Genomic DNA, 20,875 nt, shown 5'->3' on the forward strand with positions numbered 1-20,875 from the left:
ACACATTGCATCAAATTAGTCAGCATGGCTGTCGCCCTGGAAGGAGCCACTCGTAAAAATGATGCGCAAGAAAGCCCGCAAACAGTTGTCTGAATAAAAACTGACTGAAGACATACTGGGACCACACCCTGAGGTCTGGTCAGACCAAAATAAACTCATTTGGTTGAGATGGTGTCAAGCGTGTCTGGCAGCAACCAGATGAGGAGTACAAAGACAAGTATGTCTTGCCTACAATCAACAACCACCGAGTGTAAAGGTGCTGGACTGGCCAAGCACCTTCAAAAAGAAGGTGGGGCTCAAGGTCTGTAACATCCAGCAACTCCGTTATGTGAAGGTGTGGTGGAGGAAGAGTCGGGTGAAGTTCTAGTGAACTTAATGCCCAAGAGAGTTAGGGCAGTGCTGGACAGTAATGGTGGCCACTAGAGCTGCAATGATTAGTCGACATTATTGACAATGTCGATAATGAAAAATTGTTTATTCCTGCATTGATGCGTCATTTAAAAATATATAAACATTACTGTGGTCTCAATATTTCACCTTCAATGGTAGACACTTTAAATCACATGCTGTTCACTAAGGCTGCAGCAGAGGGCAGTATAGCGTTACCCAGTGAGCAAAGAGCACCCAATCACATGACCCTCTCACATGACTGCAGCTCCAGCCGAAAGAAGAAGAAACTAAAGTTAGTAAAGCTTCGTTCGTAAATGACATGTTGTTTGGTGTAAAATGGACTTTTAGATTGATTTTAGGTGAGAATGTGGTTGTTTAAAGCCGAAATATCTGCTTGGTTTATCAAGATATGGCTTAGTTGTGAAACGCCCGTTATGTTCGTTCTTGCTGCGCTTCACCCAGCTGTAGCTGAGCTGAAGCGCATGGGATAGTCTTAGTTAACTTTACTGTCGCGCATGGGATAGCTTTAGTTAACTTGGCTCTCTGACTAGAGTGCTGGAGTTTATTTGGAAATAAATAATTTCCAAATAAAGTTTTTAATATTGATGCTGGTTGATAGTTTAAAGTTTTTTTTAACATCAAGCAATGTTAAAAGCTGGAAAGTCGAAAGATTGTCTTAAAAAACTTTTTACAGTAAAAAAAAATCTACGTTGATAGAAATATTAAAAATAAACTAGGCCAGTTAAATTCAATATTTATATTTTATGGAGGATCATTTTATAAGGCTAATAAATAAAGGATAGTGACAACACGAGGCAATAAAGAGACGTTCATAGGTGTGTAGACAAGAACAGGTGAGTCAACATTTTTTTTACAAGCAACTGAAGTGATGATGGGGGTCATACAAAAAATAATCGTGATTAGTCGACTATTTGACAAAATTATCGATAGATTAGTCCACTATAAAAATAAGTGTTAGTTGCAGCCCTAGTGGCCACACAATATAGTGACACTTTGAGCACAAATAAAAAAAAAAATCACTATGGGGTGTACTCAACTTTGTACGATAATGTAACTCAAAAGAGGAATGTAGTGAAGCTGTCATGCTAAATGAAGACTTTCCCCGAAGCAGGCTGGAAAGTCTGGTGGAAAAATTCACCTTGAGGTCAATTGCCAAAATACCAACTCTAATTTGTCTAACCTGCGTAAATTTCCTGGAAAGCTTTCGTGCCCTGCATTTGAGAAGAATGGCACCGTTGTGGGATTAATGTAGCGATCAGCATAACATTAACGTGAGTCATTTTGAGAAATAAAAAAGCACAGAATTATTTCAGGGTTTAAGGTCAGCTATGAAACGATTTTGCTGCTGTACATTTGAGGGACAAAAAGAGCAACATTCAGCTAGTCATTATTTCAGCTAAGTTAATTTTGCCTAGGATCTATTGACTCAGTATGAACAGAAGCAACAAAATCAGTTAATTTTAAAATCTTTACTCAATGACTTTGTGCACACAGACAAGGAATTTGACTTTGGTTTCACTTTGCTCTCAATGGAAGCATTTTGCCTATACAAGAAGGAAAATATATTTTATGTATTGTAAATAAGTATATAAACAGTGTTTTACAAAAGAGGAAGGAGGAAAGAAGATGTCAAAGCTTGACTTCTTGCAGATATGCATGGTATTGATCTGGTCTCTCTAAGTGTTCATCAGAGTGATTACAATAAGAAAACAAAGTGTCTCTGTGGTGGGTGTTCTTTTTGTGCAAATGGTGCTCTGTGGCATCAACTGTACAGTAAAAGCCTAAACATTTTGTGTTTATGGTGTGATGAGTTTGCAGTGTGTGGGGGGCTTTAGCTACTGCTGCTGTTTCTGCTACCCTGTACATGTCCTGGATGGAGAGAGGGTCTGGCTTGATAATCATATCTGCAGACCCAATTGTTTGTTGCAGTCCAGACCTGTCCTGTTTTGTGAATGAGCCCAAGCACGCAATGATATATGCGCACAAAGCAGACTTACTAATGGCAGTATAGAAGATCACCAGCAGGTCCTGTCAAAGGCTATACTTCTTGAGTTGCCTTCCTCCAAACGGTGTCTATAGCCCCTTAAACACTTACAACCTTACCCAGTAATTTACTGGGTCTGGGTTATGTGTGAATAAACCCTGAACTTATTTACTGGGTAAAATTGACGCAGCAATTTACTGGGTCAAGACCTAGTATCATAGCCGGTAATTTACTGGGACCGCTCTATAGTGTAAATAAAGCCATTATATTCCTGGGTAAGGCTGTCATGGTTCAGTTTTGGCCAGGCTGTCTTCCCCTGTTATTGTTTCAGCACCTCCTCCTCTCACACAGCTCAGTCTCCACTTCCTCAGCAATCAGTCACACCTGTTAGGCACTAATCAGTCAGTACTCACTCCACCTGCCATCCTCTCTACATAAACCTCTCTCAGTCTTCTCTTACTCGCCGGCTCGTCTTGAGTCATTTCAAACACCAAGCCTGTCAAGTCCAGTTCTCATCAGTCTCCACTCACTTCACGTCTGTCAGCCAAGTAAGCTCTTGGCTTTGTTACTGGATCTCCTGCTACCCCTGTGCTCCAAGTAAGCTTGCGGCTTTGTTACTGGATCTCCTGCTACTCCTGTGCTCCAAGTAAGCTCTCGGCTTTGTTACTGAATCTCTTGCTACCCCTGTGCTCCAAGTAAGCTCTCGGCTTTGTTTCTGAATCTCCCGTTACCCCTGTGCTCCAAGTAAGCTCTCGGCTTTGTTACTGGATCTCCTGCTACCCCAGTGCTCCAAGTAAGCTCTCCGCTTTACTGCTGGTTCTCTTGCTACCCCAGTGCTCCAAGTAAGCTCTCGGCTTTGTTACTGGATCTCCTGCTACCCCAGTGCTCCAAGTAAGCTCTCCCCTTTGCTGCTGGTTCTTCTGCTACCTCTGTGCCCCAAGTGCCCCTGCATCTCCAAAAACTCTCTATTACTGAACCTCTGGTTCGACAGTAGCCCTGCCTCTCCAAGAACTCTCTCACTGCACCTCTGGTTCGAAAGTTATCCTAACCCCTCCAAGAAGTCGTCACTGGTTCCTGCTCGGTGTTCTCTAGTCTCTTCCAGTCAGCCTGCTTCTGCACCAATCATCTCCAGTCCGGTAACTAACGCTGGTCATCCTCATCCAACACTCTACTCTACTTTCAATAAACTTCAAAAACAAGCTCTGTGTGTGCGTGCTCTGTCCGGGTTCACGAAGATAAACCATGATAAAGGCATGCATTTGCGTGATTAAGACGTTTGGGGCCTTCATTTAGCTCTTCCCCTGATGTCTGCCAGTTGCTTCTCTGACTAAGAAATGTACTGAAATTGTGTTTCTTCTGTAGTTTTTATAAAGCTACTAACCACTGTAAGAACCACCGGTCCCGAAACCATTGTTTGTTGTGGCTAATCATCTATTTGACAAATGTAATTTCTAGCTGAAATTCTTCTTTAGAGGTTGGCTTGAATTTTGAATTTTTTATTAATTAAAAATCCCCAAAAACAATGAGTCTGTTTTTGTTTTTTTGTTTTTCCGTTTTTTTCCCCCCCTCTCCACCTATGTTCATCTATATCAACTCAGCAAGCTGTTCTTCGGCTTGACACTGATAAAGTTGGTTAGAGGCGAGCTGTGACGTCCCCGGAGGACAGGAGGAGCCGCAGGGGGAGAGGAGTGCCGTCATCAGCGGGCGGTGGAGGGGGTGTGGTTCCTCCGCTGATCGCAGCCGGCGGGGTCCAGCCGCTGTAGAGAGGCTCCGTCATCGTAGCCGCGGAGGTCATTATGCGGCCGGGAGGTGAAGAGGAGCCGAGCGCCTCAGCGCACGGAGGAGCTGCGCGCAGCGGAGTGTGTGGCTGGCGTGGGCCAGAATCTGTAGGACGCTTCCTTAAAAATTTCGTATGAACTGTCAGGGGGCAACTTTCTTCCACCGGGAAAAGTTGCTACACATAGCAGTGATCTCAAAACACCAATGTTCCCACGTTTTCACTTGCACATTAAGAAGTTATAGCCGATAAAAAATCTAAACTGTGGCGCTCCGGTCCAAGAGGTCACGTGATTCGATTTTTGCTGCTCAGCCAATCAGATCGCTATATTGTCAGCTGAGCGAGTTTACCACGTCATCATGGCTGCGCCCGTAAGATGTTTGTATGCATCTGTTTCCAGGCGAAGAAAGCCCAATAATAGCATTTTCTGGCGCCAGCTGGCAGAGATCTTGATGGCAAGAAAAAAGAAATAGCCCAGACCATCCATGATGTCTGGGCTATATTCTATATTCTTGTTTGTGGAATTCTTGTTTGATTCCACAAACAAGAATATAGGGAGGAGCCAGTTGTCTGTATCAGGTTTTTAACAAACTAAGGCCTTCAAAAGTCACTTGTCTTTAATGAGATATCAGAAAATGTGTTGGTGTGTTAAGTGACTCACCTCTGCCCAAGGCACTGGTTTATGACATCATCAAATAAGAGTAATAGGATTTGCTTAAAGCAACTCAACTCGATCTTGTGCTGATCACTTTGGCTTAAGTTACCAGGAAGTTGTAGGCAAATCTTTGCAGTAGAATTTTCTCAGTTATAATTTCAGCATTTGAAATATATTTGCCGACAAAATGTTGCACACAAGTTTCTGTAGTTGTAATTTTGTACGCACACTTCTGCAGGTGAATTTTTTACTGCTGACTTTAAAGTAAATTAAAATCACATACATAATTGGGCATAATAAAAAAACATTGTGTTATAAATTCAATGTCTAAAGAAAGTCTGATTCTAAAGACACTATTTCTTCTATACAGGTCAGCTTGGTGAAAGTAGGTTACCACACCTTTCCCAAATTTGGATACTTGGTACTATTTCACCAAAAAATGTGGACAGTTTAAAACTAAACTTGGCAAGCTACAAGGTGAATGTCCCTTAAAGGGACCATGACAACAAATTTCATTCTTCTGCGGTTTTGGGGATATAATATGATGTGTTGTGCACTGGTGAGGCCATGTGAATGTCAAGAGCGGGTACCAACGGAGCTGCTCAAAGACAGTCAGCTTTGTTTCTTTGCTCAAAACCGGTCAGATCAGCAAACATTTTATTTTTATACGTGTCTTTCTATGTAATTCATATTGTCCAATCAGAGCACATCATCAAGCAAACAGCCTTCCCCCTCCATCTAGCTGGTTTATAGAGTGATGCCATGGCACTTTTAAGCAGTGTACTGTAGGCTGAGAACTAGAGCTTTACAATATTTAATCACAACTGTCTTTAAGATATCAATGTTTGCATCATCACTACTATAAAGAACTGCTTGGATGCAGCAGTCTGGTTGACTGTATTTCAGACGCTTTGATATAAAACTCTGCTCTTCAATTATGTATTTGCCGTATATGCAGTTGATTCCAAAATCAACAGAACTAATCACTCGAAAATTATTATTCTGTGTGTAATGAGTCTGTGTTCGAGGTTCACCTTTTTACACCGAATTACTGAAATAAATTAACTTAATGAGATTGTAATTTATTGAGATGCATCTGTTTAAAAGTAAAGGAGGCGAACAAAACATGTTAAAAATTAAGCCAATTCTGATTTAAACCCTTTACGTCTATTCAGATTCAAGCAAGCCAAGCATGTATATTGCACATTGCTTTCAGAACACAGCACATTATGTGAGCAGTGTGTAGAGGAATGGATTAATGCTAAATAAGCATAAATCTTTCTGTAAACGTAAATAGAAAAAGCTTGGTGACACAGACAAGGGGCATTCATTACAGTTTTACAACGGACTACTTGTAATTGGCTTTTACAATTGAAAGTTGCTTCACAAGGAAGGAGTATTGCATTTCTCTAGAAGACAAGATGTTGGATGTGACCTGGAGGGTGGTGTAGTTTGTGAAAGAGGCCCATCTTTACAGTACAGCTATAAACCTGTACACATTCAACTTTGAATTTAAATGCAGATGGTGGCAGAGTCATTGTATTGTTACACAAAAATACATTTATTGCCTGTTAAAAGTATCAGTGTGTAGATACTTTTGAATCATTCGTTTGTATGTTTTTTATCTATGCTAGTTTAATTTTAAGTTGGACTTCATTTTGTATAAATGTGATTTTGCGGAGGTTTTACTCCATATGCTCAACACAGCATGAAATTATGAAATAAAGCATAATAAAACAATTCAACAGCTAATAACATTAAAATGTCAGCAACAATGAAACACAAGCTATAGCAAAACATACCGGTCATTAAAAATACATAAATGTGTAACTATAAATGTTGTTTGTTTAGATAATTGATTGCCAATGTGTAGTCTTTTCCTTCGGGTTTTGACATTTCTCACTGTGTTTAGGTGGATAAAGCAGCCAAGTGAAAACAGCCTGTGGGCATTGGGTTTTAATTTTGTTTGGTTTTGTTTTTGACACAACACACAGAAGCTATAATACTGATACGTTACTGGGCATTTTTCTAAACCATATACAACACAATACAATAAAAGGCAACACAGTTGGAAGATGTTTTAATAAGGGATTTACAATAAGATGAGGTGTGTTTGAATTATTTTTTTTTTTTGGTCTTTTTTTTTTTTTTTTGCACTCATCTGAAGAAAAACCTTTAATATAAAATAAATGCCAATGAAGTTACTAAGGTATAGTTTTATAACCTTTGAATCAAAAGTGATGCCATTCACCTTATGACAGGAGATTAAACAAAATATGGGAAAGGTTAAAGAAAATTATTGCCAAACTGAAATTTTACCTTCGATATCGCCTCCAAAAATGATCTCTTAACGCAGGAAGTGACACCTTGATGCTTCCCTCAGACACTCTGGCCACTCGTTGAAAACCCTTTGTCAGTTCCACCGCAGTAGCTGGACCAAGTTGGAATGCAGCTCGCTATGATGCTTTTGTCAGTGCCCCGATAAAAGGTGGGGAGGATGAAAGGTGGTATTCTTTCATGCTTCAGGCTCCTAAGGACTTGCTTTCTCTGCTGAGCTTATTCATCAGATGGGGATGGTGGGACTCCAGGGTAAATTTTCAGTAATAATGAAAGTGATGTTTATAGCTTGATTGCGAAGTCCTTAATCCAATATTTTGTGAATGTCGAAAGACTCATTTTTATACGGGAAAACTTTGACATGGGTAAAAGACGGCACAGTTTTTTTGCATTGCACCATTCAAACACAAAATAATTGAACATGCTTTGCAGGAAAATAAAGGAACAAAACCACACTAAAAACCCTGAAGAACATTTAAAGAGCAATAGAGAAAATGTAAGCGTCACATAAGCAGCAGAAAATGTTAAAGTCCAGATTGAAAATAAAACATCAAACTATGATAGAAATAAGCTGAAGAACTATTTGATATTTATGGGACTGCTGGGGTAAATAGTAATATTTGCAGTCCTGACTTAAAGGAGCATAGCGTACATTCCTGGGTTTTTGCAGACGTCTGCCCCTCCTGGGAACAAGTTGAAATGACACCAGTGTTGTGCACGTGCATGGGAGGAGAGAAAGGGGTCCTTTGTTTAGTGGTGTGTCTTCTGAGGGAAGAAAGCTATAAATATTGAAGTTAGCCCATGTTCTCTCGCCAATGCATCAATTACTGCAGAGGCTCAAAGTAGCAGGGTGACGAGCACATAGTGCGTCACACCAAGACATTTGACACTTGTCTTTAAAGTGTCAAATGTCCACTTTAAAGAGGATTCGGCCCAGAGGATTCGGCCCAGATCACTCTCTCATGAATTTACTAATCCAGTTTATAGAAGTAACTGCAGTAAATAGAGGGTAACTCGCTTTAAACAATGGGAATTGTAAGGTTATGTAAGAGGGGGAAAAATGTATTTCAAAACGTGCACTATGCACCTTTAAAGGAGTCAATAATTCAGATTTTAGGTTTTCATGGAGGGTATTTCAGAGCTTAGAAGAACCAAAGTCACTAAATGTTGCCTCACCCCTTTTTTTGTTCTGGTCCTAGGAACACCAAGTGATCAGGTCTTAGATGGCTAGATCATCAGTGGCCTCAAACTCATATCCTCAAAGTACAGTGTCCTGCAATATTTAACGTTTCCCTTGCTCTACACAGCTGAATCAAATAGCTAAACTGTCTCACTGGCATGCTGTCCAGCTCTACAGAGCTCTGCTAAATATCTAATATTTAAATCAGGTGTGTTAAAACACCGGCCCTCAAGGACTGGAGTTTGAGACCTCTGGTTTTACATGGCTCATACCTGACCAGCTACTCTGACAAGCCCTGGACCATTCAGTGTCTTACAGACCTTCAGCAAATTTTTAAAATCAATCCTTTAAAAAACAGGAAGCTATTACAAAGATTTTAAGACAGGTGGACTGTGATCAATTTTTCATGGTGTTGATACTGACCTGCGCCACTCAACAACGTTACTCCCAGTTAGAAGAAGCTTTGTGCTGAAAATTAATGATTACATTTTAGCAAAATCTGCCAGTGGTATGAATAAGCTTTGGTTTAATTGTGTGTCTTTCAAACCTTTTACCAGTGCACTCTGTGTTCTGATTTGGTTAAAAACATGACTGGGCAGTTAAAAGTAGCTGTAAAGGGTGTTTTTATTTTATCTAAAACAAATCATCAGAAAATAGGTCAGGCTGCCATCAGTTGGAGCCACTTGAATCTTCATCAGCACACACAGACCATCTGTATTGCTCAGCATTAGATTACATAACATTGTCATAAGGTCATTGTTGCAACGTGTGATTAGCACTTTGATAGCAGTGTGGTATAAAGGGTGTCTCAGAGTTGTGACACTTGTACAGAAGAATTTCTTTTAAAAAATCAAATAAAATCCATACATTTCAACCATTCCAATAATGGATTGGTTGAAATGTAAAACTATATTGGTATTGATGTAAGGCAACATATCTTCCTACACCACTGAAATGCAAGGCACATATGCTATGATATGGTAGGTATATTTGGGATTAATAGTTTGTCATGTACAGTATATTGTTAGGATGATAAACGGTTGTTTTTTTTTGATAGTTTTTTTTTATTTTTGGATAATGTCAGAATGTTAAAAGTGTTTTTTTTAATATACACGCACCTGCATGTAGGGTCCTTTCAGTATCACTTGGGGTGTGTTGAAACCAGTGAGCTCTAACCAGAGATTTATTTCCTGTGCAGCACTTGTTAGGAGCCCAGCTGCTCTGGTATTGATTATTTAAGTTATGAAAATAAATGTACATGTTTAAAATATGCAGCCTGTCAGTTCAAGCAGAGAATAAAGAACGGGTGACTATTGGGGAATTATTATTCAGTTCATTATGCTAAAATATATGCTTACTGTAGGTAAAACAATGCTGTGATAGATTTATTGGTACAGACTGAAAAGAAAATCTTATTTTACAGTTCACCATGCTGTACTTTAATGCTGTGGTTGTATATATCGTAGGATAGTAAGCAAAGACTAGAACTACAAAGGGATTTAGACGTTTCTCATCTCTCTTTTTGCTGCCACAGTAGTTTCTTCTGCACTCTATAAAGAAAAGGAAGAGGATGGGTTTTTAATGACTTTTTCAATCTGCTACTCTGCTTCATGTCCTTAAATCCTCTAGATAACACTTTGGCTTTAAAAATGGTACTTCAGTTTTAGTCATCACATTGTTGAATAACGTTTTATTACTAGGATGTCCAATTTTCAAGAAGTTTTTTTTTTTTTTTTTTTTTTTTTTCTTGGCAGTAATGTAGGTGGAACGTTATTGCAGATATGTTTTGGAAGAAAAATGAGACGCTGAAACACTTGGTTTATGCCCTAAACATTTCAAAGAAAAAACTATTTGAATCTATCGTCTTTTTAAAAAAAAAAAATCCAAACAAATGGAAAAAACTATTGTTAATGAAGTGAAAAAAATCGATTATTTTTTTATTTATTTTCTTATTGTCCGCTGCTGTCAGTGTTTGTTTGAAAGGTCATTTAGTGTATTTAGGGAACTGCAGCTAAGAAAGGCCTCTTCAATCCTCAATCTTGCAAGACTGTTGCAGGAGGTGAGGACGTCAAATATTTAAAAACTCAACAAAGAAAATTGTGAAGGACTTGCCAAAGAGCTGTTTTCTGGTGGTGTTGTTACCATTTCAGAGAGGTTGCAAAATTTGCTGTTTTTTTTTTTTTTTTTTAGTTTAGTTTTGGTTTCCAGCCATAATGTTGCCAGCCTCTCTGTAAATACATGGCCATGCCAGGTGTGGTAGCCAAATCCTGTTTGGTATGTGTGATTAACACATGTTCAGATATGCTTGTTTCTGAATTTCTTTACAGATCTTGTGGCACCAGTGGCCTTTGTTCTTGGTTTTCAGACAGGAGTTGGGCAGAGAGAGAAGGGCGGGAAGACATGCAGCAAAGTCTGCAAGGACTGACAGCCTCCTTAAATGGGACGCCGTTTCTACTCTATGCGCTACTCCTCCTTGCTTATAAATTTGATTTCTTTTGCTTGACAGCATAATTATTACTCATAATGATTCAGCTGTTCAGAGCTAAATTCATGGGATTTGTATTGTGTTTGATGTTGTGGCTCTAACCCAGCTTCTTGTTTGATCTGCATTTCCTTTCACCATAGCACTCCACAAAATACGTAAGATATTTTATTTTGAATCCTCCTTTCTTGGCTCCTGCTCAGTGTGGAAAGCCCAGCTGATTGTTTGAGGGTTTAAGGGAATAGACTTTAATGGACGATCTCCTCCTTTAATATGATTTTCAATCTAATCTGACCTGGTATCTTGTAATGGCCTTTTATTTTTAATCTAGACAATATTTATGCATCACGGGCCCACTCAAGCCTTCGCTGTCATATTAGTAAAACTACAGGCAATTATTCAGGGACTGTAATTTATGTTTGGTTACAAAATATTATTATAAGAAATGAGACAGGCATAACTTAAAAGACAATTAAAACTTTGTAAAATTGGTGTCATCTTTTGGAAATTAAAATATGTTTCAGAGCATATAAAAAATGACTGGATTCCTTCTCAATAGTAAATGAAAAGATCTTTATTGGCATTACAGCAGTTTAACCCTTCTTATAATCTTTATCCAGCTTTTTGCAATTCATCTTTGGTGATGTACTCCAAGCGTTGAAAGTTGAAAAGCCCTGTTGCCATCGCCCTACTCTTTAGCTCCCTTCACAGATTCTTTAGTGAATTAAATTCGGGACTTTGGCTGGGCCACTCCAAAACATTACTTCCAATCAGAAGAACCATGTGGCTAAGAGTAAAAGATTACTTTAAACCTGTAAAACCTGCTTCTTACACAGAGAGATGTCAAACACAAAATAAAACTCCCTGTTTTAGCTTCCCACCTTCATAGTCCTGACATTCTGGTGTCTCTATCTTTTTCATGTGGTCTTGTATTCCCTCTTGTCAGCATTATATAATCCCATTTGGGCCTTTTGTAGTTCTCTGGCATTATAATTCATGGTTTTATGCCCTTTACCCCATGCTTTACCCCCAGTTTTACAATCATCTTATACTATATACCTGTGAAGTCTCCCAGAGCCTCAGGAACCTCTTCTCAGTCTTTGTTCCCACCGGACTTGTTAATGAATGTGGGAACTTGGAGCTAGTTGAAATAGAGCGTCTCCCCATGGGGGCAGCTTAAGTTTTAATTAGCAAAGTTAATGGGGCAGAGTGGGATCAACAGAGTGAGAGGCAGAAATGCAAAGGGAATGTCTCCTGAGCCTAATGAGTTTCCTGAATCTGATGGATGAAGACAGAAATATTTAAAGTGGGTTGACGACATCAGGACACATCTTCGTCCCTTTGTAGCGGAAACACAGCTTTACACAAACCAAAGATGGGAGCTTTTGTGGTGGCTTTATTTCCTTGGAGATTGTAGACCTCTTCTTGATCTGCAGTATAAATACCTTGATTTTATCTGATTATTTACTTGAAGACCAGCACAGCCAGTTCTATATAATAGATAATTCGTTTAGGTCTGAACCTAAGGTTAGTGCATTAATGAGAGCTGCCAATTAGATTTTGACCAGTTCTCATTAATGCATACCCAAGTGTCAGAGGGACCAACGACAGTTATATAAGAGTTTTAATGATTTATAACCCACTGGTGCGTGCCCTGCTGTGCACCTATGTGTCCCTGAGCAAAGTTCCCCTCCACCTCTAAACTCATAGGAGCAGATATTCTACTGTTTTATTCCTGTCTGCATACATAAGTTAACAGAAGTTTTAAAACTAAATTTTTTATATACTTATATCAAAATGACAAACCAGTGTAATGAAAGCAGCAGCAGAGACTGCTTTGTCCAAACTTGAAAACGTTACAGCGCCGGTCAAAAGTTTACATACTCATCAGGAGCTTGAATCTGATATTAATCTAAATTATTTTGTGACTTTTAGTAATGTTTTGAATGGCTGACCTTCTAGGATTAGTAATAACTAAACTAAATATAATTTATTTTCTTTCCCAAACATGCCCTTACAATTGCCTCATGCGTAAAATGAGTGATCCTCTATATACTGCAGTTGCTTCTATAGGCTGGATGTCCAGTTCATGAAAGAGTGAATCAGGCCGAATCCATCCGCGGGGGTGTGATGCGCTGCGTGCTCTTGTTTACCGCGCTCATTCACCTTCTTACTTTGTTACTTTTTTTTTATATCAGAAGACGACATGGCTCTAAACCAAACACGTGTGCAGTCTCAGTGGCATATGCTTTGCCTCTTCTCCATGCACCTGCACAACACTGTTGTCCTTTCAACTTGTGGCCGGGGGCGGGCAGACTGCTGCGAAAATCCTGAAACTCACGCTATGCTCCTTTTTAAATAGATTTGTTTCTTGGTATCGTCTCAAATCTAAACATAGTTCACAGATTTTAGGTATATTTACAGTCATGGCTTTCCAACAGCTTAGTTCTGTTTTAGGTTTACTCTATTTCAAAACAAGTTATAATGACTGTTTGAGATAATTATCCTGATGGAACACCCAGTTGCATAATACTTACAGACTGACATAAACTTTGAACTTTAGGTAACAGAAATCCTGTTAGAATGATCAGTAACAGAGAAGACAAAGATGGCCATATTGATGCATTCAAACCTGGGTACAATGTTATCAGCTTTGAGCCTTGGTGGTGGCAGCATCATGCTCTGGGACCATTTCAGTCCAAGTGATTGCGCTAGGTTGCACAAATCAGATGGACTGCTTTAATAAGACAGACTATTTTCTCCTAATTCTTTAGTTTCTCCTTAATCAACAGCTGAATGAATGAAACTTGGACCCAATTAGGTATTGATGCAGTATATTAATCCCAAACAAGGATCCCAAAGAAGGATCAAATTAAGCTTCAGCAAAACTTTGACGTCAACGCTATACTGAAAATCTGTGAACTATGCTCAAAATCCAGGACCCTTTCTCCTGGTAACAAACTAGTTTCAAATTATCTTTACCCTTTCTGCCAAGAAGAGTGGTCAAATATCCAGCCAGAATTACACCGGAAACTTCTTGGTGGCCACAAATGATATTGATATTTATGCTGTTTTCAAAAAAAGACCTGAAGTGTTGTGTATGAACGTGAGCTTGTATGTATAATTCTGACCCCGAGTAGATTTAAAAAAAAAAATAAGATAAAAAACAGTTCTTCAAGATATGTTGTTGTTGTTTTTTTTATCTATATCCATGGGTGTTTGAAAACGATACTACAGGTTTTCTGGACTGGTGAGGTGACACTGGTTAGATTGGTGAAATTGAAGTAGTAAGAAATGAGTGAAAGACTGAATTGGATTTGTTTGTGTTTTATTGACTTTCCATTGGCAAGTCAACACTTAATCCCCATTTTAAAGCTCTTACATTTGCATGCACTCAAAACAGTTTTTTACGGTAATCACAATGTAAAAAACAACAACAACAAAAAACCTCAGTATTTAACATGATGACATAATTTGATCTATTCTCCTTTGTGTTCTCGATAGGTTTCTGGCAATAAATCTACAGGGGCTTCATCATGGTGGAGGAGAAGAAAGATTGGATAAACAACAACACAGGCCTTCCACCAATTCAGCAGAACAGGCCTGCTGTAAGAACTCTGCTTGCATGCTTGTCTCCCACTGTCCTCTTCCTCTTACCCTGTGTGCGCTAATCTCAATCGCTTTGTTCTTCACAATCACTAGAGAACACGCTCGGCCCCCTGTGCTTAATTCTGTTTGATGTTTACCAAATCACAAAATGTGTGATGCATCAGTGAGTCATGTCGAGCCATCACAAAATGAGCAGAATTTTCAAAGGACTACTAAATACTGCATGAATACAAAAACTTTGCCTACACGCTTGAATCATTCTCCGTCTCTCCTCCTCCTTCCTTCCTTTATAATGTTTCCTCCGAGTTACTGTGGCAATTCAAATTATTGATATTAAAATGAAAGCTTTGTCTCCACTATAGTGTCTTGTCTTAAATTGGGACTTTTTTTTTTTGCCTTCGACTGAGTCTTCTGGAATCCAGCTTCATCATTTCGGTCATAGATTTCAGGAGATTCATTAGCTCATCCCTCTAACTCCAAGCCATCCACAGTAACACCACACACAAAGCAAGACAATAAGCCTTTTTACATTTATCATCCTAAGAAATACTACTGACAAGCAGTCAAGTTGCCTAAGAAGACTCGTACACAAGCTTATCATTAAACAGGACACACATTTAACTTATTCACAGAATGAGCTGTTAGTTTGAATTGCTTTTATTATTGTTTCTTAAAGAGATTAATACTGATCTTATTCCAATTTTCCTTGCTGACATGGTTATATAAAAAAATCTATCAAAACAAAAGGAAATCATAGGAAAGAACTTGTGAAAATGTGTGGCTTATAAACCATCAATGATGGACTGTGTTTTTTTTATATATATAATTTCAAGTGTCCTATGTTATAGCTAGATAACTTTTGTTTCAGCACTGTACCTGGAATGGTCAATTAGGGTAATATTTATGGTGGCACTGAAAAGCCAAACAGCCACTTCGCTCTAATTTTAACAAATTAAGAAATGAAAAATAAACTGTATTTTTCTCAAATATTGATGGTGCGCCTTTATAATTACTGTTGTGCTTACTGACCGATTTGATGTGGTACAATGCGCTCAAAAATCAGTTAAAATGTGTAAGTATGACTTATGCCGCTCCACTCAATAGATATTCGGAGTATTACGGTACACTGTCACTAACTGATAGGACCCCTAAGCTGTCTACAAAACTGCCTGATTGTAATGTCTAAACTAGAAGTGCATTCATGTAAAGCCGCCCACATTTTCGGGCGTAGTTCACTCCACAGAGGTCCGCGTGTACAGGTAAATGCACAACTCAATTTTTACCACTTCTCGGCAGCAAGAAGTCTTTACATCGAACTGTTTTATATACGACACCAAGCTTGATACACTGAGCTGCTCCAAACGGGCGGTTTGGAGAGACTCCCGAGAGTCAGAGCAGAGTCCGCCAAGCTCACGGTATTCACACAATACGCCCGAGTATGTGGAAACCTTTAGGCTGCCTGCGCCCGGAGTACGCGCCAGCAACAATAAACCTAGTAAGTTAATAAATTCAATATAAAAGTTTATTTTGGCCTTATGTTAGAAGCAGTGCAGTGTAGTCCAACTACTCTGTCCTCCCGACAGAGACGGATAGCTCTCCCTCTCAGGAGCGGGCTGTGTATGTGTAGGGGCGGAGTGATATTACACACTTGGGAAGAATATTTAGTGCGCCTTATAATCCGGTGGTCCGAAAAGTACGGTAACCAAATCTAACCTTTAATTTGGTGCCACCCTTATTGGCACCCCTGCTGTTGATACTATGTACCACCCCTCTTTGCCATTTGGACAGCGATTAGTCTCCTTCAATAGCATTATGTAAGGTTGGAGGATAAAGAGATCGGGATTTTGACAACTTTATGAAAATAAATATAAATGCATATCTTTAATCAAAAGAGTACTTTGCATTGAGCAGTGCCAGTTATTTTTTTGTGGGATCCTTGGTTTTGCCAGGTGTGTCTGTGTCTCCCCTTTATCTACTGCTTAGATTACGACTGATGTTTCTTTGTCTCTTTTGTCTCTCTTGTTGTGTCTCTGCTCTGTCTTCTGTAACCCCTAGTCGGTCGAGGCGGATGATCGTTCATACTGAGCCCGGTTCTGCTGGAGGTTTTCCTTCCCGTTAATGGGGAGTTTTTCTTCCCACTGTCGCTTCATGCTTGCTCAGTATGAGGGATTGCAGCAAAGCCATGTACAATGCAGACGACTCTCCCTGTGGCTCTACGCTTCCCCAGGAGTGAATGCTGCTTGTCGGGACTTGATGCAATCAACTGGTTTTCTTATATAGGACATTTTTGACCAATCTGTATAATATGATTGAACTTGATTTTGTAAAGTGCCTTGAGATGACATGTTTCATGATTTGGCGCTATATAAATAAAATTGAATTGAATTGAATTGAATGTTTCACAAGTACACTTAGCTTAAAGAAACCGATGATGATAAGATGAAACAGAAAATAACATAAAATTGTTGTCAAAGACTGCAGTTATTTCTAAAATTCAAACTCTCTATCTTTTCCTGAATTGGTATAAGGTGAATGCTCTTGTTGACTTTTCTGAAATCTGATCTTTCCTTAATGGAATGGTTTCCTTTTTAGAACCTCCATCAGTACCACTGGTTCACACGCTTGTGTTGTTTTAGTCTCTATGTATGTGACATATTTGTGTTTCCTTACCTCACAGTTGTCATGGGAATCAAAGGTCAAGAAAAAGGTGAGGGCTCCCTCCTGTCTGGGCATGTTCAGACCTGTTATGGGCCAATGCTGCCACCAGTGCACCCCAGACAGTCTGGTGAGTCCATCGTCCTCCACAAGTGGATCAAAGTTAGACACAGAAAATAAACAAAAGGGAAGGTAGAAAACTAGACCGATGACAATAAAACAGCTGACTGAAATTTGTGTTGAGATGACCATGTTTGCTTCATTTTGTAATGTGATCTTAAAGCCTTTGGTAAATCTGTTTCCCTTGTAAAAATACTGATCATGCCGCAGCATCCCAAGAGACTAATAAAATTAATGTTTTCATTTGCAATTGGTCTAATTTTAAGAAGTCAAGTGCATTTTGTATAAAGTATGTTTATCATTTATCGTCCCGTTCTGCAGATATTCCATGGGTATTTTAATTACCTAGGCAGAATTTACTCTGTTATAACGAGTACATTTACTGTCAGAACAGAGGAAACTACTTTTTGCTGAGACCTTACCATCTGACATTTTCTTTTTTCTGTTTGAGTCTTTGACCATCTTGAGCTGAAGGTTTAATGTGCTATACTCAGTCAACATGTGTGTTGACTAAGTATAACACTCAGTCTTACTTAATAGTTACTTCACCATGTGGTCAAGTAATTATTACCTTAATAAGAAAATATCCCCAGTTTCCCTGCAGTGTGAGCCCCTTATGTCATTTGGGAGGGATGAATTCATCAGTGCAGACCAGTGTTGGTTAAGTTACTTGTGTCAAGGTTTTGTTTACCGATGAACTCAGGACGCACACACGGAACTAAAAGTTTGAGTCTTTATTGAAAGAAGTATGCTGGGTGATGAGTGATGAAGACCGGAGGTTCAGGACTGCAGAAAGTCAGGGATGTAGATGATGGCAGGAGCTGACGGCCCGGAGACAGAGAGTCCACACTTGCTAGGTGCTGCTCGGCTAGCAGGCCTCATAGCACTCAGGTTAGCAGTTCATTGGAGACACCAGGGCACAGAGCTGAGCTTCACCAGGGCGGCTAGTCAGGTTAGCAGAACTTGAGAGACACCAGGGCACAGAGCAGAGCCTTTCCAGGATGGCTAGTCCAGTTAGCAGTTCTCTGGAGACACCAGGACACAGAGCAGAACCTCTCCAGGAACAAACAGTGAACGAACAGTCTTTAGAGTGACTGGCAGGACTAACCTTAACAACAGGAGCAAAACAAATCTTCCAAGGCAAAACGGGGACTGGCATGGAGAGGTGTGGAATGATGACGGCCCAGTGCTGAACTGAAGGCAGAGGGAGGTTTAAATAGAGCACTAACAGGTGAAACAAGGGTCTGACTAATTAACTGGTAAATGATTATCAGGTGTGACTGACTGCTGAGGAGGTGAAATGAAAATTGACAGAAAATAACTGATGACTGAAAACTAACAATAAATAAAGTCAACCTAACCCAAAAGAGATGAAAAAATTAAAACAGAAAAACAAAGCCAAACCAAAACTCAACCATGACAACTTGGAAATGGTTATTTACTTATTACGGATTACCTTTCCAAGAAAGTAATCCAGTTACTTCACTAATTCCTCTTTTAATAGGCAACTAGTTTAATAATTTATTTAGTTACTGTTCAGAAACACCATGAATAAACTGACATTTAATCTGGTAAGTTAACTTATTCAATTGCACAGCTGCATCCACAACAGCCTGAATGACATGGAACATACCTGGGAGGATGAATGGCGTAAATTAACATAACAAGCAACTCCAACAGGCAAGTTACAGGCAAGGGTCTCGCCAGCGGATTTCAGCGTAATGGGCCATAACGCTGAAAGTTATCAAAATTGCGCTGAAATTAGACCGTGAGCATAACAGTGCTGCGTGCTAAGCTAATAGTACGACGCGGATGTTTGAGAGTAACATAGAAAGGTCAGTAAAGCTCTTGAATGTGCATCGGCGCTGTTGTAAACCGCACAAATAACATAAGCTAACGCTAGCTGTTATTAGTTTCATAGACAGCCCAATAATGGAGTTCTGTCGCGGTCTGGGTTCTCCCTTAGAGTTGCACCACGCAACGCTCCGCTGCGTGAATCCATACTGAAACAGTGAAATAATACACAAGCATGTGTTCTGTCTTTGTTTTCTATAAGTTAATGTTTAAAAAAAAAAAAAGTAGTACGGGAGCAGCATGTAGTGTTCACAAGCCTAGAGCACCCTCTTGCGATTAGAGACAGTAATGTTTACTCCTTGGATCATGTTGGTCAATATGAATTACCATTTAAGTATTATACATAAGTCGCACATGATTATAAGTTGTAGAAAAAAGAAAGAAGTGTGAATTATAGTCAGAAGAATACAGTAGTAAGTCTGCTGCTCAACCCATATATGCATTTTCTTTACAAATGTGGCACAATTTAAATGGAAATGAATAGGATTTCCAATGATATTAGATTTATAGCTGAGATGCATTATCAGAACAAATATTCTACCAAACGGGAGTTCTCTTATGTTGTGTGCCATATTAATATAGTATAAAGACAGTTATATTAGTTACTCACCTGTACCTATTGCCCAAATATTCAAATCTAAGTAAATACTGACAGTTACTAAATGTGCAGCGATCCTCAGATTGAGTAATAAGTCTGTCCACAATTTATTCCCGAGAACTTTTTACCCACTCCGCCTCTTTCTCTCTTTTGTACACATCCGAGTTCTATTTTTGAATCCAGTGCATGCGGTGGGAGGTTTGGCTAACAGTTTTTGAGAAACTGAAATCAGCATTATAAGAGCAGCACCCAGTGAAATTTTGTACTTTACATTTATTCAAAATTATTTTTCCCATCAATCTAATTTTCCCATTACTTTTTATAAACTGATCCATAAACACTCATTAATAAAATGTAGAGTCCATCACATTGCCCTGTTGTTGCCTATGTGACTTGAAGCCTCCATTTTTTGATTTCTGTATTTCCATTGGACATTTGAACCTCCTTGTTCCATTTGTTAGTGTTTATTTACAAATGTGTGATTGTTGTTTAATTTGAATATCCAAATCCTGTATTTGCATCTTTTATGTTTGTTGTCTAGGGCAAGAAGCTTGGCCAAAACTCTTTCCTTGGCTTCCGCAACCTGCTGAGCATCAACGAGACACAAACCAGGTACTGATGTTATCTACAGTATTCAAGCTCATCCTTTTGAAGCTTTTTGTGTTCCAGCGCGCTCACCAACGCCTGTTACTTTGAATTGTTTTTTTCTGTTTCAGATATCGAGGCTGGTTGGTGCGCCGGGTGTGCTGCATTTTGTTTGTCAGCGGGTGCAAGGTTTACGGGAGTCCCGTTAGCGACAGGTTGAAGAGAGTTGGTCAGAGCAACAGGTACCTGAAAGGGAAAAGGGTGGGGAGGGGGGAGGCAGGTGCACAGATGCCAGGGGAGTGTAAATAAATGATAGGCTGAGATCCCAAAAATGAAATGAGCTTCAAGGGCTTTGGTGTAGAAGAGAAAAAGGGACTAAGAAGATAAGACACACAAACGAAGATACAGAAAATGGAGCCTGTCAGCCAATTCTGTGCAGACTGAATGAAAAGAAATGGGCTAACTTCGCACCTTGTTAACGGTTTCCCTATCTCTGTCACCGAGTCCCCAGTATTTGTTGTTTTCCCTCCTCCTGTATAATTGAGTTTAAGCTCTATGTAATCATGGCAGTAAGGGCTGCTACTTTTGTTGTTGTCGTGTTTCTGGAAGGCGGATGTTTGTGTAAGTG

The 20,875-nt window shown here is 39.4% G+C and overlaps 1 protein-coding gene across 3 annotated transcripts in view; it reads left to right on the forward strand.

The window, feature by feature from the left end:
- The window catches only part of gpat2 (glycerol-3-phosphate acyltransferase 2, mitochondrial), a 217,686-nt gene that overhangs the window by 133,954 nt on the left and 62,857 nt on the right, over nucleotides 1-20,875 (forward strand). For 2 of the 3 annotated variants that reach the window (XM_036143930.1, XM_036143932.1), the window contains 4 exons: nucleotides 14,331-14,434; nucleotides 17,113-17,220; nucleotides 20,204-20,274; nucleotides 20,379-20,489. In XM_036143930.1, coding sequence (XP_035999823.1) covers nucleotides 14,363-14,434; nucleotides 17,113-17,220; nucleotides 20,204-20,274; nucleotides 20,379-20,489 — 362 coding nt within the window. In that variant the 5' untranslated portion in view covers nucleotides 14,331-14,362. Of the gene's footprint in view, nucleotides 1-10,696; nucleotides 10,785-14,330; nucleotides 14,435-17,112; nucleotides 17,221-20,203; nucleotides 20,275-20,378; nucleotides 20,490-20,875 lie in introns of those variants that run through there. The other variant, XM_036143931.1, reaches the window with a different exon arrangement.

This window comes from Fundulus heteroclitus, chromosome 12, assembly GCF_011125445.2.
Source record: "Fundulus heteroclitus isolate FHET01 chromosome 12, MU-UCD_Fhet_4.1, whole genome shotgun sequence".
Classification (NCBI taxonomy): Eukaryota; Metazoa; Chordata; class Actinopteri; order Cyprinodontiformes; family Fundulidae; genus Fundulus; species Fundulus heteroclitus.